We start from the raw sequence: 16,682 nt of genomic DNA on the forward strand, positions 1-16,682 counted from the left end.
ATAACTTTGAGGTGTATTTGGGTACTTAATAAGTATATAGCATTTGAATGAAAATTAGATATGTCAAAAGGAGAAGGGAGAAAAGGATGAGATACAGTAACACAAGCAGCTTGTTTCTAAAGAAGTTTTATTGTGCCAGATCACGTACAATATAAAAAAACTCACTATCGTACAAAATTTGCTACGAAGGAACATCGATTTCTGTCCTTAAAAATGTAATATGAAATTTTGCCCTAAAACGAGAGATTAAGCCATCATTCGTTATGTTCAGTCGATAATGAGCAGTTGCGTTGAGCTCTCCAGGTCCTCAGAGACCATTCGTTAAAGCGAGCGCTCTTATGTTTCGCGCTCTTATATTGGTCGTAACATCTCCAATATCATCGCCAAGCATTTTCCATTTTTCAAAGATATTCAACTTACATATGTTTCACGTTAAATATAATATTACATTAATATCGTAACCAAAAATCGAAAAATCTGAAAAATGACTGACTGATTTCACCTCGGACAATTTTTTATATTTTTCGATTTCTGTAATAAAAATTTTTCGAAAATTTTATTGAACCAAAAATCGAAAAATCTGAAAAATGACTATGACTGATTTCACCTCGAACAATTTTTTATATTTTTCGATTTCTGCAATAAAAATTTTTCGAAAATTTTTTTGAACCAAAAATCGAAAAATCTGAAAAATGACTATGACTGATTTCACTTTGGACAATTTTTTATATTTTTCGATTTCTGAAATAAAAGTTTTTCAAAAATTTTATTGAACGAAAAATCGAAAAATCTGAAAAATGACTGACTGATTTCACTTCGGACAATTTTTTATATTTTTCGATTTCTGCAATAAAAATTTTTTTATACATATGTAACATTATATTATTATTTTATCATAACGTATATAAATATTAATTACCTCCATTAATATCACAAATTAAATAGTTATATTAAATTGTATTATCTCTGATATTTTGTTCTTGCTTGATATTTAAGCGATATCTTTAGACTGATGATACAAAACAGAGAATTCTTTCTCCAATTTTCGCATCTGAAATCTAAGTCTTCTAGACAGTTTACGAACGAGTTACACACGAGAAACACTTAGAAGTCGCGAGAGAGATCTACGATAGGACGGACTTGCAACCCTTCATCCGTATTATCATCGTTCATCCAATTGGCAAGTAATTATTGATAATTCTAACGCTGTAAAAAATCTGATCCAATCAATTCATCGCGAATTAACGTAACACTTATCTATCATATTATACATGTCACAAATGTATGTCATATGTAATAATTGTGCCTACTTAAATGATGTTCTACGTCGTAAAGACTATCACAGATACGTTCTAAAAGCCTACAATTTTTATTTGCGCGACAAGTCGATTAACATTCGTAAAGAAACTCTATTAAAGTTTGCTAGTATGTACCCTGCACAAATCGATTAATTAACTGTAATTGGTCTAATCTCTCATTGATTATCAATGGAAAAATCATATTGTCTAATCTCTCAGTACGAATGTCGAAGGAATCTTTCTTTCCAAAACCATTCTTTCCACGCTCGTACGCGGAAATTATCGAAACTCGTCGTGGAAACTTTTCTCAGTGTCTACCATCTTACTGTCCAGAAATAGGTCCATCTTGCTCAGAATTTCCGAAAGATCCACCTTTCCATCTAAATTCGTGTCCGACAGAGTGATCAAATGTTGGGCCTCTTGGATAGCATGTCTGGGATTTCGTGGATCAATATACATCTATAAGCAAAATTTTAATTTATCATAAAGTCAGAAAAAGATCTTGTTTGAATGAAACTTGAAAACAGATTACCTAGATTAATAAAAAAAAGTGATTAATTATTTTGATAAAATAATATACATATTATTATACATAATATACATATTAAATATACATATATAAAGAGTAATTATTTTGACAAAAAAATGATTTTGTTTTAAATAGTAGACTTTCTTTTCAATTAACAGTCTGAAATTGTTGATACATTTGAGGAGAAAACGCTATAAAATATTAATACTGTTCATCGACCATTCGTTCATCGAACTGAGGAGTTCTGTGGAGAGTTCTCCGTGTCCCTTATTAATTTATTTACGCTCTATTACCCACCAGCAACTCGGTTCGATCCGCTTTCCCATTTTTGTTCTTATCAATCAAATGTCGGAACTCCTTACGCCTGTCTTCGCTGCCTCCTATCGACTGCTGTCGATCTTCACGCAAATCCAGACCGACCCCTTCCGACGGTAAATCCGAGAATTCATCCTCCGTAAGCTGCTCGTCGCCATCCCGATCTAAGGGTACATAGACTTTCGGTTATCGCGAATTTGTTAGCCAGAGATAAAGTAAAAATAGTGAAGAGGAGACAATTGCCGACCGAATTTTTCAAAGAGATCCTCCACCATTTGCAGAAGAGCTCTGTGACTGCTCTCGGGATGTGTAAAAGCGAGAAATTCGTCCAGAGCCAGCTTTTCGGGATCGTTCCTAGCCGCCTCGGTCCATCGCGCTCGATCCCTCATTATGCTTTCCTTCAACGCCCTCGGCATCTCACTGTGCTTCTTATTGTGAGAATTTATGTAGGTCTCAGAGAAACCGTGGGTTCTCAAGAAATAAGCGTGATATTCTTCCCACGATACTTCACCTGCGACAAATATTGAGAAGTAATCAATGGCGCTATGTAGTTTATTATTTAACATATTTTATTTCCATTTTTCTTGTCAATTTTTCTATTACCCGTCAAAAAAATTTTTTAATATACAAATTGTGTATTATTATCAGTTGACTTGTTTACCTATAAATTAACTAATAAAATCAAAGAGCTTAATTAAATTAGCGTGTTCTATCGTCCTACTAATTTCATTCTATAAACAATAAATGCGCGCGTGTATTATGGCGAAAATGTGGTTTTCTCTGATATTCCGCGTTAATATTTAATTTGACAGATCGAAAGGGAGAGATATAGAAACCACACGTCAATTATTCTCGCGCAATTCCTACGTGCTGTAGATTGAAAACCACTCGACTCGGAAACGGTGTCATCGGGAAATAAAGCCATCCGCGCGGATAACGCTGGTTAACGTTAGTTAAGCTTCGATTGATTTTAATTAACGCTTGTGCAAACCGCATCCCAATCAGCTGTGCGTATACGGAATATTCATACCGTTTCTAGGATTGTTGTCGATCGCGGTGAACAAGCCGACGTTTTCTCGCATAGCGCGCGTAATATGCTCGGTGATTTTCGCATGAATCCACTTGGCCAGTTCCTGGATATCCAGTAATTGGTTCTCATCGGTATCGGCACGCCGAAAAATGTCCTCGAGAAGGTTCCGCGGATCCTGACGATTCTCCGCCTCCACGACCTCTCGTACACTCTCGTCGTCGCCGTGCCGATCGATTCCCGCGTTCTTGTAACCCGCCAAGTTCTTCTTGCCGGCCGTCACGGCCTCCAATTCGAAGAACAGGCTGTCTATCGCGACACCGTCTTTATCTCGGTCACTCGGAGTCGATAAACTTTTCAGAGGCACGCTTTTATTGTACTTGACAAATAGGAGCGACAGATAAATCACGAGCGGCACCAGAACGGTCCAACGCAGGAATCGCAGGAAAGTTAATTCCTGCTTGCAGATCGCCTTTCGTACCTTTTAAAGTGATTTAATCTTTATGAATTTCTTCTAATAAGTTATATTCATATATTATTGAAAATAAAAAATTATATATACAATATAGGAATAGATAGAAATAAGATTGCAAATATAGATAATCATTTGCAGGGAAGAAGAACATAGGGACTTGAATAAAAGGTATCAACAAATATTGAGATGGAAAATTCAGTCAATATAGAAACCAGATATAAAATATAAATCGCGCGTAATGGACTACATTAATAGATACATACAAAACTCCGTTTACTTGTACTTTATTTATGTAAACAAGTTTATATTCCAAATATACGAATTTATAGCTGAGTTTTTATTATCAGAACTATTCGGTTATAACAGCTTAATTGACGTGCTTGACTTCAGTTTCCTGAACAGCTGCTTCTATCGGAATTAATAAGTTAGCTTCTATTGTCGAAATTATTAAATGAGCCTCTACGCTCAGCTTCTATTAGCTGAACCATTTGATTCAGCTTGTCTCCCAACATGTAATGGATAAACAGAGTTCTACTGTATTTAAATAAAACAGCAAGATTGCCCAATTATAATCAAATTTAAGATATATTATAAATAGTATATTATAAATAGTACCAATGTTAAATTAGATTTCAGAGTTATCAGTAAATGATTTAAATAAAAAAATATAGATAATATTCCCAAATCATTTATTTCTTGTAATTTATAAATACATTTGATTTCCATTACAAATAATATCTCGTCGAAAAAGTCTATATACATATAATTATATATAGAATATCTTCTAATAAATTTTTTTCTCTGTTTTATAATCTGTTTACAAGATGTAAAAAGTAGGGCGTATTTTCTCTTTACACCGTATTTTTTGTATTGCTTGAATTATGCTATAATGTATAAAATTGTACACTTTTATAATATAATTTTACTTTGTATAAAAAAACAATACAAAAATTATTTTTTATATAAACAAAGATACAAGAGAAAAAACATGTATTGTATTTACAATTATATGTATTTACTTATTTATATACTTTTTATCAAAATAATTATCCTCATAACAAACTATATATTTAAAAATATAATAAATATAAAATTTAATCTACATATATTTATTTCTTAGTTTTATTTTTTGCTTAATAATGTAACAATAAATTTTGAGAATGCTTCCTATTTTTTAATATAATGCTTCAGCTGAGTGTTAAAACATTAAAAAGTTTCAATATACTATATAGATACAAAAATATAAATTGCAAAATAAATAATGTTGATATAATTTAGATTAAGAATTAAGAAGCAGGAGCAATTTTATGTGGTAAAACGCCGATAACATCGTTGTTACTCACAAGATGAGACAGGTACATCTCGGCCACGTAACATGTACACGCCGGTGACCCGAGAGCCGCTTTCTAATTCCCTCTTCGTACTCGCCGTCAGTCGCGAACCGGCGAAGTTTCCAATCTTTCCGTCTTCATGCAGTGAGGATCGATCTGTTGTCTGTCCGTCACTACCGCGCCTGCATAATCTCGTAACGCGGGACCGAGGTCGACCCTTCGATGGTCGCGGTGATAAACAGGCAGAAGGGAAGAATTAATCGAGGATCGAAGGACGAGAGAGGACAGCCTCCCGGCGAGAGCTGTCAATCTACTTAATCGTCTCGAGATATCGAATCCCGAGCCGCCAAGACGAAATGCCTCGCGCGCCGAGTCGGACACCCTCGATAGAACACCGACGATTCTACCCCGCGTTTCATCCCCTACGTCTGCCGCGTGGAATTCGGCGGCGAGGCCGACGATCGCACGACGACTGTCAAAGGGACCGAGGATTCTTATCCGTCAAACGCGATCGCCGCGAGTGTCTTGCGAGCGCGGACAAGGCGACCTCGCTTCGCGGAGAAACAGCCGCACGCTGCCAGACGGTCCGCACGCTCACCGCGTATTGATCCACTTTCACTGTGTTTCGTTCTCCTTCTCTCCTCCCTCCGACAATAACACAAACGGTGTTAACGTACGTTCACCATGTACTCAGACACTTTAACAGGATGCCGATACTTGTACTCGGTCGGTACCGGAAGTGGTTTTCTTTTTTTTTTTAGTGTGTCCTCTTATAATTAACGAAACGCTAACGAAAACTTTTTATTTCACTACTACAATTGCGTTAAATTCCAAACCAGAATAGGAATTTGAATTCTACTGTATTTAAAGTTATAGTTATAGTTTGTCTGATTAGACCACAAAATTCTAGTGAAACTACATTTTTATTCTCAAATGAGATAGATAAAAGTTTAATGTTATGTAATCAATTCGAGATTAATTACTGAGAGAAACTTTAAAGAAAGATTTCGTATTATTAAAATTGGTTTACTTGTAAGAAATTATCTAGCCCAATATAATTGGCTAGATTGAGAGGCTAGAGGCTATTAATCTATGATTAATTATTAAAATCGATCTTTCTTTAAGCTTTATAATTATTGTTCTACATCCTTAAATATTTATTGTTCTATGTACATATATTTACAAAAATAAGTATAATAATATTATATAAGTTTGATAATACCTATTTTAATCTATTCTAAAACGTACGCAGAACCACGTTGTCTTGTTAATAAATTATGCGAAAGCGAAGATAAAAGTACGCTGAAATAGTCAAGCATCTTTAATGCGCGCAGGATACCCATCCATAAAATATATGAATTCCTGAAGCAAAGCGATACGCAAAGTGTAGAATATAAGGATAAAGTAATTCCGAAAGTAAAATCGGTCGTGTGTCAAATGAAAGAAAAAACTTAAATAATCTTTTTCTGATTTACTCACATAATACCTCATAGTGAATTTTATATTTATTTATTGATGTGTTTTTATAATGCATAAAATATAAATAAACCATACGCGGGATATATTTAAATTTCTTGCTATCGCGTTCATATAGAAAATTAGCAAATCAAATCATATTATTCGGAACGTTAAAAAGTGCGCTCAAACAATGCACAGATGTATTTCTTTCGGTAAATTATACGACAATGTTCTCATGCAAACTCGATAATAAAAAAATCATAAATTTTCTTTTTTATCTTGCCTGTTCCGTAATAATGTCATGATGCACTCGAAAGATAATGTCATGGTACATGGGGAAAGACATACGTGTCTCTTTGAATGTATATGTCTTTGGGAATAAATTTCGAAGCGCCGCAACGTTCACTATTTTGTCAGTCACTTACTCTCGGATCGCTTAGCGCAGGAAGAAAAACGTACAAGTGTTAGAAAAAATAAGACTCTCTGTAATTCTCTTAAACTACTTTTGTATTTAAACTACTTTTGTATTCAATTAATTCTCGTGGTACGATACGGTATTTTGCAACTCTAGGTTTATTCTCAACGAGCCCACGAGTAAGAACGCTGAGTGTGTCTCGAACAACAGTTATTTGATTGTCTTTTGAAATTAATACTAACAAAAAAATTGTGAAATTTAATATTTACAATTCTTTCTATCCAAGTCCAAAACGACCCATAAGTCCGAAAAATCTGAACGATTAGAACCATCGATCTCTAAATATCTATAACGTTTATTAAACTTCGGCACCGTCTAGAAATAGATTTTACACCTCACTGTCGAGGCTGGAGAGCCAGGTAACTCACGCCTTTGACTATCTGATAAATCATTCGATGAAACGTTGTCTGAACTAAACTACTCTCTCGCGGGCTCGGTATCTGTCTACATTCCCCCGGCTCGAACGTATGATTTTCATTGACGATCTCTCGCGAGAGGATCATTTCGAGCTCTTGCAAACGTCCGTTTGCCGCGGCTTCTCGTCCTCCAGCTCGAGGCCGAAATTCGCGATACCCTGGACATTCGTGGAGGCGCGAGGTTTCGTCTGTATGCGGAACATGGCTGCGATCGGCGGACTTAGAAAATCCTGATCGACGTCGGCGGGATTCTGCGCGCCCGTCGCAAAGCTCACCGCCAGGCCCACTAGCATGGTCAACATGCAACCGATCGCGCTATACCACAGGTAACTGGTCTGCAAATTATATTTTACATTTGTCAATGTACTTATGACGCGATCTCGAATGAATGTCTCCTCTTCCATGAAGGAATACAAACGCGAAATAAATCGGTAAATTTTAAAATAAAATACATGGCAAAAAGAATTAAAATTAGATAATTCCACATATAATTGCGCGAAGCCTAATAAATTAAAATATAATACACAGTAAGATATAAAAATATAAAATTAAATAAATAAATTAAGAGAAAATAAATAAATACTTTGATCTTAAACGTTTCATAGTTTACTAATAAGCGTTTTAATTGCAAAAACGTTGTAAAACTTTAATTTACTTTTACAATAAATAAAAACTCTAAGAGATGTAATTAAGGCAAACCATGCCTTCGAGAGAACAAGTCTCACCTTGTATATAGACAAAACTTCATTATCGGAGTGGTGCTCGAATTGATTGAGCACGATTGTGGTCTCATTTATGCAAGGGCAACCTGCAATCGATATGGGCTTGCTATCCAATTGAATCTGTCCGTTTACAGCAGCAACTTGTGCGCCTAATCCGATCCACAGCACGACTATCAAACTCGTAATGGCACCTACTATTGCTCCTTTAGCATTAGCCCACGGCAAAAACATGCCCAAGGAGAATAATCCTAGAGTCACCCCGCCAACCATGCCATTGAAAGACAGCGCAACCTAAGAACATTGATTTTTTTAAAATGCTTTTCGGGATCGCAATGTAACTTACAGCGCGATAAGAAAGAAAAAGATATCAAAATTTATAAAAAACTGGATCATGCAGGATCAAAATTATTAAAAATATTATAAGATATTATGAAATTTTATATTTTTTATTAAGAATATATTCTTTGACTTTGCAAAAATCGTAAGCAAAATATATAAGCTACCTGTAAAACACTACCGAGACGCTCGACGACGAAGATCAGCGCGAAACTGAGAGTTCCAAAAAGTATGCTGATCCACCTGGCGTAAACGGCGCCTTTACTCACTGGCAAATCCATCTGGAAAAGCCCGCGAAGAATATCCTCGCAGGTTATCGCCGCCAATGAGTTCAGAGCACTTGCCACAGTTCTGAAAATACAATTCAAAATATTTCCAAATTCAATTCAATGAATTCATGAGCTTAGGCGAGAAGTAAATTTATTACTCATTGAATGTTATGTATTGTTTTTTTTAAACATTCTACGAACCCGAGAGACGCGGCGAAGATCCCAGCTACAAAGAATCCGGGCATTCCACGAAGGCCTCCCAAGAAATTCATCACGTACAGCGGAAGTATTTGATCCTGGCCATCTATATATCCGGCTGTCAAAGGATCGCAGTCTTTGTAAACGCTGTACAGCACCATTCCAGTCAAAAAGTTAACACTATAAATTAGAATCATGCCGAACGAAGACACCCACAACGCTCTGTAAAAAACGATAATTAATTAATAAACGGTAACTTGTTTTTAACAATATATAAATATAAATCTTTCAAATTCATTGTATTTCATTCACGCACTATAAAATAAGTAATGATGAATAAAATATTATTCGTGAGATTATAATTTAAAAATCGACTAACATTTTACTAAACGTATTTACAGACTTATCGCGTTAATGTCTCGGAAACTTACATCCTTACTTGCGAGATGCTTTCGACACTGAGATACTTTTGGACGGACGCCTGGTTGCTGCAGAACATGGTGGCCCAGTAAAAAGTACCACCGATCGCAACACTCCAAAAGCTGTGCCGCACCGTAGGACTAGGATCCATATTGAAAAATTCTATTCGGCCGGATTTCGCGTTTTCCTCCCAAACGTGCGCAATTCCGCCCGCCCAGAACAGCCCGTAGCCCAAGATGAGGAACAGCGAGCCGATAAGGACAGCGGCTTGGAAGGTATCGGTCATTATCACGGCTTTCATACCACCCTGACGAGCAGATGAGTACGTAAATATTATTATGGATAAGAGAACACAAATGTTGTTGACGCTTGTAAAAGGAAATTGCATATATACACATCTTTTGCAGGGATTGTTACGCATAATTAAATATGCGCAATTATTTAATTGTATATGTGTAAAAAATACAAACCTGTGAGGCGTAGAAAATGCAGACAACGTAGACTAGAGTGACGGCTATGTAAGTATTCAGGCCCGTGACTGTAAATTAAAAAAAAACATCGTTTATAATTGTAACTAAATTTTGAAATTGATACTATCAATTGTGAGATTATTAACAAATCGACACATGTAGATTGTAGCAGAAAATATTTATTTAGTCAGCGATTATAATAATACGAATAGCACGCTAGTAATACGAATAATTTTGAGAGATTTTTGAGTGTGCAAAAGTTTTTCTTCTTTTTGCGAAGTTGTGTAAACACTATAAACTAATGCCATAAATATAACAATTAAACTTTAAAATATTTAAAATATACTTTATCTTACACTTCCCTAGAAAAAAAATACTTAGGCCACGTTATGATTTATAATTCTCAACGTGTTAAAGAATTTGCAGGCTATCATACAGTCATTACTCACCGTGACTTAACGCTAATGCGGGTGCGTACACAGCTACCGACGTGTACAACACCATTTGCAGCATATACAATACACTCGTGAGCAATCGGCAGCGCTGGTCGAAGCGCAGATGTAGGTATTCGTAGCTCGACGTCAGCCTTAATTTCATGAACACCGGCAGGTACAGACACGAGGTGATCGGTACCACGAGTATGAAAGAGAGGCAAGTCATCCAGAATTGAGTACCCTGTAACGAAATCATAGTTGTACAAATTGATACAGTCGGTGCGCTTTTCAATCGTCGAAAAATCGTATAACAGACTTTAAGAATTCGTGTCTTCGAATTACCGCACCTGTCCATACATCTCCGCAGGATTTCCCAAAAGTTCAATGGCCGTGATGAAGCTGGCGGCCAGCGACATTGCCGTGGGGAAAGTGCCCATGCTGGAGCCACCCAACAGAAAATCCTGGCTGGTCTCCTGCTTTTTCGAGAAGAAGCCGTAGAAGGTGCCAATCAGGCACGAAACCAGCAGCATGATGGCGAGCACTGTGTAATCCGCCCATGAGAAATAGTGGAGCAGGGTGGGATGATCCTCATGACATTTTTCTTCGTTGCTTTTTACGCGCCGTTGCTCTGCGGACGACGCTGATAGGAAGAGGAACAGGACGAGAAGATGCGGCCGCATTTTCTGGAAATAGATACCGATTTCTCATATTTTACGTATTTCTATAAAGTAAAGATTTTCAGCCAGAAGAAAAGAATTTACAAATTTGAGAATTAATTGAATAAATTTCAATTAAAAAAAAATAAACTTTATAATCATAATCATAAAATTTTCAATAGTTTAGATCCTAATTTTCCTTAGAAAAGTGGCGAAAAAAGGAAATTAAGAAAACAAGATAATATAAGACAGATCGTAAATATCATAAAAAAGATCGGTATTATGTGTATCAATAATCTGTAAATTAACAATTTATTCAGAATGTACACTTGTCGCAACTGTCAGATTTAATTACATCATTATTTATTTATCAACTATCTGCTTTGTGTGAATTAATTAAGTATCAATCAATTATTCATTTTCACTTCATGATTTACATAAATCGATGTTTCATCACATGACTGCAAACCAATAAAATTTTACGTATGTCAAATCGAATTCTTAACATGTTCAAATATTTGTTAATTTGATTAAAAAATCATCTGCTAGCATAAATTAATACAAGGATATTTGACGTTAAGCGATATAGCAAGTTATGGAAAATTATTCAACATTTTTAACGATGCTTTAATAACGATCATTTAAATTGATATACGAGACTGTCTCAATTGGTTCTTTCGTTTGACACCGTTCACTTTACGTTTTATCGATTAGAGAGATATATCACGTCAATTCAAACGTCATCGGTATAACTCCAATCAAAATATCAATTAACTCAAATCAATGTATATCAGTCAAGGATATCAAAAATGTATAGAGTGCTAAAAAGAAATATTAAATTAGCTTATTTTACAAATTTTGTCAAGAAATAATGCTATTTATGTCATCAAACAGAATAATTAATACATAATATATCATGAATAAATTATCGAGAAAATAAAATTTAAGCTCGATATCCAAGTTAATAAATAAAACAGATATGACGGCCAAATTAGAAATTATAATTTTCTAAACAAAAGTAAACACGAAGCAGTCTCATTAAGTAACTCTGTCATTGCGTGAATATACATAAAAAATTGAATAACTGAATAGTAAAGTATAGATACTTATCAAGAGAAACACGTCATTTGTTGACTGTCTATCGATTATTAATTTATTGCGTAATCAAATCAGCGAGGAAGTGCAACATAGTAATTATGGTTTAATAATTTGCGCATGATTATAAACAATAATTGCTAGTAACTATCATCAGCATTGTTATTAACTATTCTTTGATCATTAATTGAGATATATGTTCGAACCGGTTAAAATTATAGTTCACTGGTTAAAACCGGTTACTTCAATGTCGAAATATAACTTGATAGATTACCAATAGAATTGTTTGTTATTAATTTTTATTTTTAATTATATTTTATTATAATTTAAAAAATTGTAATTTATTTTAATTAAATCTATAAACAAATTTTTTTAATTATTTTAGAAACTGATTAATATAGTTACAATATTTTGTTAATTTCTTAATAATTATAAATTACATAATCCATATTAACATATACATTAATTCGACAAATACATATTACACAATATGTTATATTTTCGAATTTTAAAATCAAAATAAATTTTAAGATTAAAATAATTAAAAATTCATTATAAAAAAATGTATATAAAAATGTCAAAGGACAGTTTATAGAAAGTTAACAATAAAGATTAAAAATTAGTTTCACAAATTAGTTCAACCACCTTTTAAAATTGAGTAATTTATTGGATCTATTCTTATCTTCTTTCATAGAATCTTTGTAAAATAATGATTATATTAGACTATTAGTATTTAATTTGCTATTGTAAAAATAAGCCGAAAAGAATCAGAACGTCTGAATATTCCAAATATTTGTTACAATACCGGTAAGCCACGTACATTAAAGATAAATTGCTAACTATTAATGGCACTGATGTATCTAAATTAAACAACAGTTAAGGAAATCAATTTGATTGTACTTAACGAATTATTTTGTAACTAATAATATATCTGATATTAATTTTAAAGTATCTCACGTATCTGATAAGATAGACGTGCGGCACACAACTGTTTAGAAATGAGCATAGAATAATACGAATTAATATATAGTAACTGTCATATAAAAAAATTTTTTTTCCTTTTTATCTTTGCAAAATTAAAGATGTTTGTTTTTTGAGATTTATTTAGCATTTTATCATGCGCTAAAAATACTTCAAGCATCAGGAATATTAAAAGAGAAAGCAAGCAATAGTCGATTTAAAGTTTAGGCAGACACAAATTCTTTTCGGCTTATTTTAAATAATAACCCTGGTATAAAAGTCTTGTAATATCTCATAACATATAAATTTAAAAAAAATTTTTTTATATCTTAAATTTATGAAGATTTCTAAAAAATTTTTTTAATATTTTCAGATTTTAGTCTTCTTCGATTATATAATAGGAAATCTTAGAATATTTCTGAATTCACATATATAAAGAATTTTCGAAAAGATATAAGCTTTCTTAATATTTTTGTGTATTTTAATTCCTGTAAAAAATCTGAGAAATTTTCTGAAAAATTGTAAAATTTTATTATGAAATTCTGAAAAATTATAAGCGTTCCAAAAAAATTATTCGCCAAAAAAAGAAACTTGCTAGAAGAAAAGTTTGTCGATCTTACCCCTCGATCGCTTCTTTCAAGACGTGGAACGGATCACCCGAAAGGATTTGTATGGAGAATTCTAACGTCTGATCGCGCTTAATCACGCGTGCCAATTTCCAATAGGAAAGTGCGAAATTGTAACTGAATGATTTTGCTCGTTTTCCTAACGTAACGCATATATGATCGGCTTTAGCTTCCCTCGAAAACCCCGCTCTTTCGCGAGTTCGCTAGTCCCGCCTGAAAGGACTCGTAATTCTCGACAAAAATTCGCGATATTTGCGAAAAGCTCTCGGGCTTTCGCTTTTTTCACGCCCACCTCGTCCGCGGCTTTCGCGATATTAAGGAACGCAGGAACGACGGAGATTAAACGGAGAATGTAGAATGAAATCGAGACTGATCGTTTTAATTGTCACGTGTGCGCCTTTATACGAACGGTCCCGTCATCATCCCCCTACTACTATGACGAGTTTCAGCGTGAAACTCACCAAAACGGTAACAATCATCTAGCCACCGCAGTGCATCGATAACAAATCGATAAATCACGTAATTGATCTTATATCATTCTCATTTATTTATTCGCGGTTTTTCAATTCTGCGTATTAATACAAAATGCGCGCTTCCTTCATTTTCTCGATTGCATTTTGTCAGTTTAAACACAATAATTTCAAGAATAATTATTTTCTTATTAAAGATAACAATACGCATCTTTTAAAAATGCAACATGGCTTAAAACTTAATTTTCACGCACAATTAATCAAGATTGAAGGCTGATAAAACGCACTTATGTTCTGCACTATGTTGCACAATACGCCGCGTCTATGTATTACAAAAAAAAAACGATCATTTTAGTTATATAAACGAGATATATATAAAAACATTTGAAAGATTACGACAATTATTTGTTAAGGTAACTCAACCAAAACGGTTGTATTGTGGTAAATTATTTCCTTTCCAAGATTCATATATTCCAAGGTTAATGTATTGTTACAATGGACAATATTTGAGATTGGAGATTCATTGGGGATCGTTTGAACGCATACAAAACTGGTGTAGCGTAACAAGTACATCGCCTAGTGATGAATATTTGCTAAAAAATATGTGTTTAAAAATGAATATCTGATTTTGTAAGTTCATTCCACGTGATTTATTTTGTATGACGAGAACAATGCCTAAGATACAAAAGAATAAAAATACATGTTTCCATTATACGGTGTCCTACACGCATTATTCTCTGTCGTATTCAAAATCATTATAATAAATTATTATTACCAGACGTAATTAATAATTTTTAATTTACGAATGTAAAAAATATCAAAGAAATAATGGCAGGGAGAGAGAGAGAGAGAGAGAGAGAGAGAGAGAGAGAGAGAGAGGAGGGAAGGGAGAGAGATATAATATATTTTTAATTATAATTTTATGTTTTTCCATATTTTTAAAATTATTATATTAATTTTGTAATATTTTGTTACATTATTAATTCTGTATTTTTATCTTTGTTGCAATAATGTAAAAAGGAATAATAAAAGGTTTATAATAAAAAATATTTACATGTAAAAAGTGTATCTTTTGATAGAAAAGTCAAATATATTAACAGATTTGCTCTTTCTCTCTCTCTCTTTCTCTCTCTCTCTCTCTCTCTCTCTCTCAATGTATTGTATGTTTTTATTTCATTCTTTCTGATAAATATTTATCTGTACCCATTAGTATTATTATTGAAAATTATGATTTTTATTTTTGTTTAATTATGCGCTATGACGTATACAATATTCAATGACAATGAACGTAATATTAAGATCGATAGTCGTTCCGCGACACGAGCTAGGACAAGAAGCCAATGTCGCATATATGTCCAACGTATACGAAGTCGCAGTACGCGCGAAAACCACGCCGCGAATCCAGCCAAGTCCACATTTAACCGGTTACAGTTTACAGGATGATAAACAAACTAGCTAGGTAAACGGGGATTTCTAGCAGATATAGGATTTATGCGTTGATGTGCGTCAATTGATATTGAAATCGCATAAAATCGTGCATTTAATTAAAATCATAATCTAGAACTTATAACAAACATCGGATGGTCCTTTGAAATGACGTGCTCTCTGACACATATACGTAGAAATGTACATATGTGTTGATTTTGTAAAATAAAAAAAGTAAAACTCGAATGAGTCAAGTTTTTGGTACTGAGAAATGCATTGTAAATTGTTCGCGCGTTTTTCCCTGATCAAAGAAATATTAAAAGATGATAATCTTTAGAATGTATATATATCGATCTCCTACGAAGATAGCGATTTTTACATAAACGACTTCCGTTAATAATTCTTAGATTGTCTCCTGATACCTGTCTCACAGAGAGAACGCACGAAAGAATTTCTCGGACACGTGCACATAGTCGCGCGTTCGGATCTAACCAGATAATTCCGAATAAAATCGACGAAGGGCGGTGAACAGTTTTTATCCGATGCATTTCTAGCGCGCGCTTATCACAATTCCTCGGATTCATGAATGACACGAACAGCAAAATACGTTGAGGTGCTAATTACATATAGTCATTACATATAGTCATTACATGTAAGTCGCATTAATTGTCGAATTATTTTAACGCTGTCAAGACGGTTCCGCTAATTTGAATTACTTGGCTATTACTTACTGCTCATTAAACTTTAGTCGTAGAAAATCGTAAACGCTTCATAAAATCGTCAAATTCATATAGAAGAGCGGTCATTAAGCGGTCAAAACTGTCGTGGTAAGTCGTATTGCATTGACCAGATCACTTATGCATACGTTTTGTTTCTAAAATTATACACAGAATTACACACGGAAACGCGTATATATCACACTGCAAACAAACGAATTATTATTCTTGTACATCACTCTGCGATTGAACACACGAAATAGAGACTTCATTCCTACTAGAATCCGAGGCGCAGCACGTATGTACAAATATTGTTGACATCGAAAGCCGAAGATAATTTAATGTGTCAAAAACAATACAGCGATAGCGCGGGAATCAAGAGAATTACAAAGATTCATTACTTTTTGAAATAATATATATGATATCGTTTAACAGTTTAAAGATGTTTAAATTATAAAAATAAAATGTAATTAACTTTATTTATAATATTATAAATGTACAAAAATTTATACTGTTTTAATTATAAATTTTATGACATTATATTTGCTTAACTATTATTAA

General features: G+C 33.8%; 2 protein-coding genes across 3 annotated transcripts; both read right to left on the minus strand.

Moving 5' to 3' along the window:
- Positions 1-890: 890 nt before the first annotated feature.
- On the minus strand, positions 891-6,333 carry LOC105448989 (45 kDa calcium-binding protein). The gene is made up of 5 exons (XM_011687922.1): positions 4,988-6,333; positions 3,173-3,650; positions 2,390-2,653; positions 2,125-2,306; positions 891-1,757 (listed from the first exon to the last, which is right to left on the minus strand). Exons 1-5 carry the CDS (start codon positions 5,003-5,005, stop codon positions 1,578-1,580), a joined length of 1,122 nt encoding a protein of 373 aa, XP_011686224.1. The 5' UTR covers positions 5,006-6,333; the 3' UTR covers positions 891-1,577.
- A 589-nt stretch (positions 6,334-6,922) lies between these two features.
- Positions 6,923-16,410, minus strand: LOC105448990 (sodium-coupled monocarboxylate transporter 1). 2 transcript variants are annotated; one of them, XM_011687924.1, is made up of 9 exons: positions 16,137-16,410; positions 10,521-10,856; positions 10,189-10,414; positions 9,740-9,807; positions 9,281-9,576; positions 8,853-9,071; positions 8,550-8,733; positions 8,050-8,337; positions 6,923-7,659 (listed from the first exon to the last, which is right to left on the minus strand). In XM_011687924.1, the coding sequence occupies exons 2-9, from the start codon at positions 10,851-10,853 to the stop codon at positions 7,408-7,410; spliced, it is 1,866 nt and encodes a 621-aa protein (XP_011686226.1). In that variant the 5' UTR covers positions 10,854-10,856; positions 16,137-16,410; the 3' UTR covers positions 6,923-7,407. The 2 variants fall into 2 exon arrangements, with proteins under 2 accessions (XP_011686226.1, XP_011686225.1); XM_011687923.1 differs by lacking the exon at positions 16,137-16,410 and adding an exon at positions 13,505-13,879.
- Between the last annotated feature and the right edge of the window lie 272 nt (positions 16,411-16,682).

The sequence above is a fragment of the Wasmannia auropunctata genome, unplaced genomic scaffold (assembly GCF_000956235.1).
Source record: "Wasmannia auropunctata unplaced genomic scaffold, wasmannia.A_1.0 LD336078.1, whole genome shotgun sequence".
Classification (NCBI taxonomy): domain Eukaryota; kingdom Metazoa; phylum Arthropoda; class Insecta; order Hymenoptera; family Formicidae; genus Wasmannia; species Wasmannia auropunctata.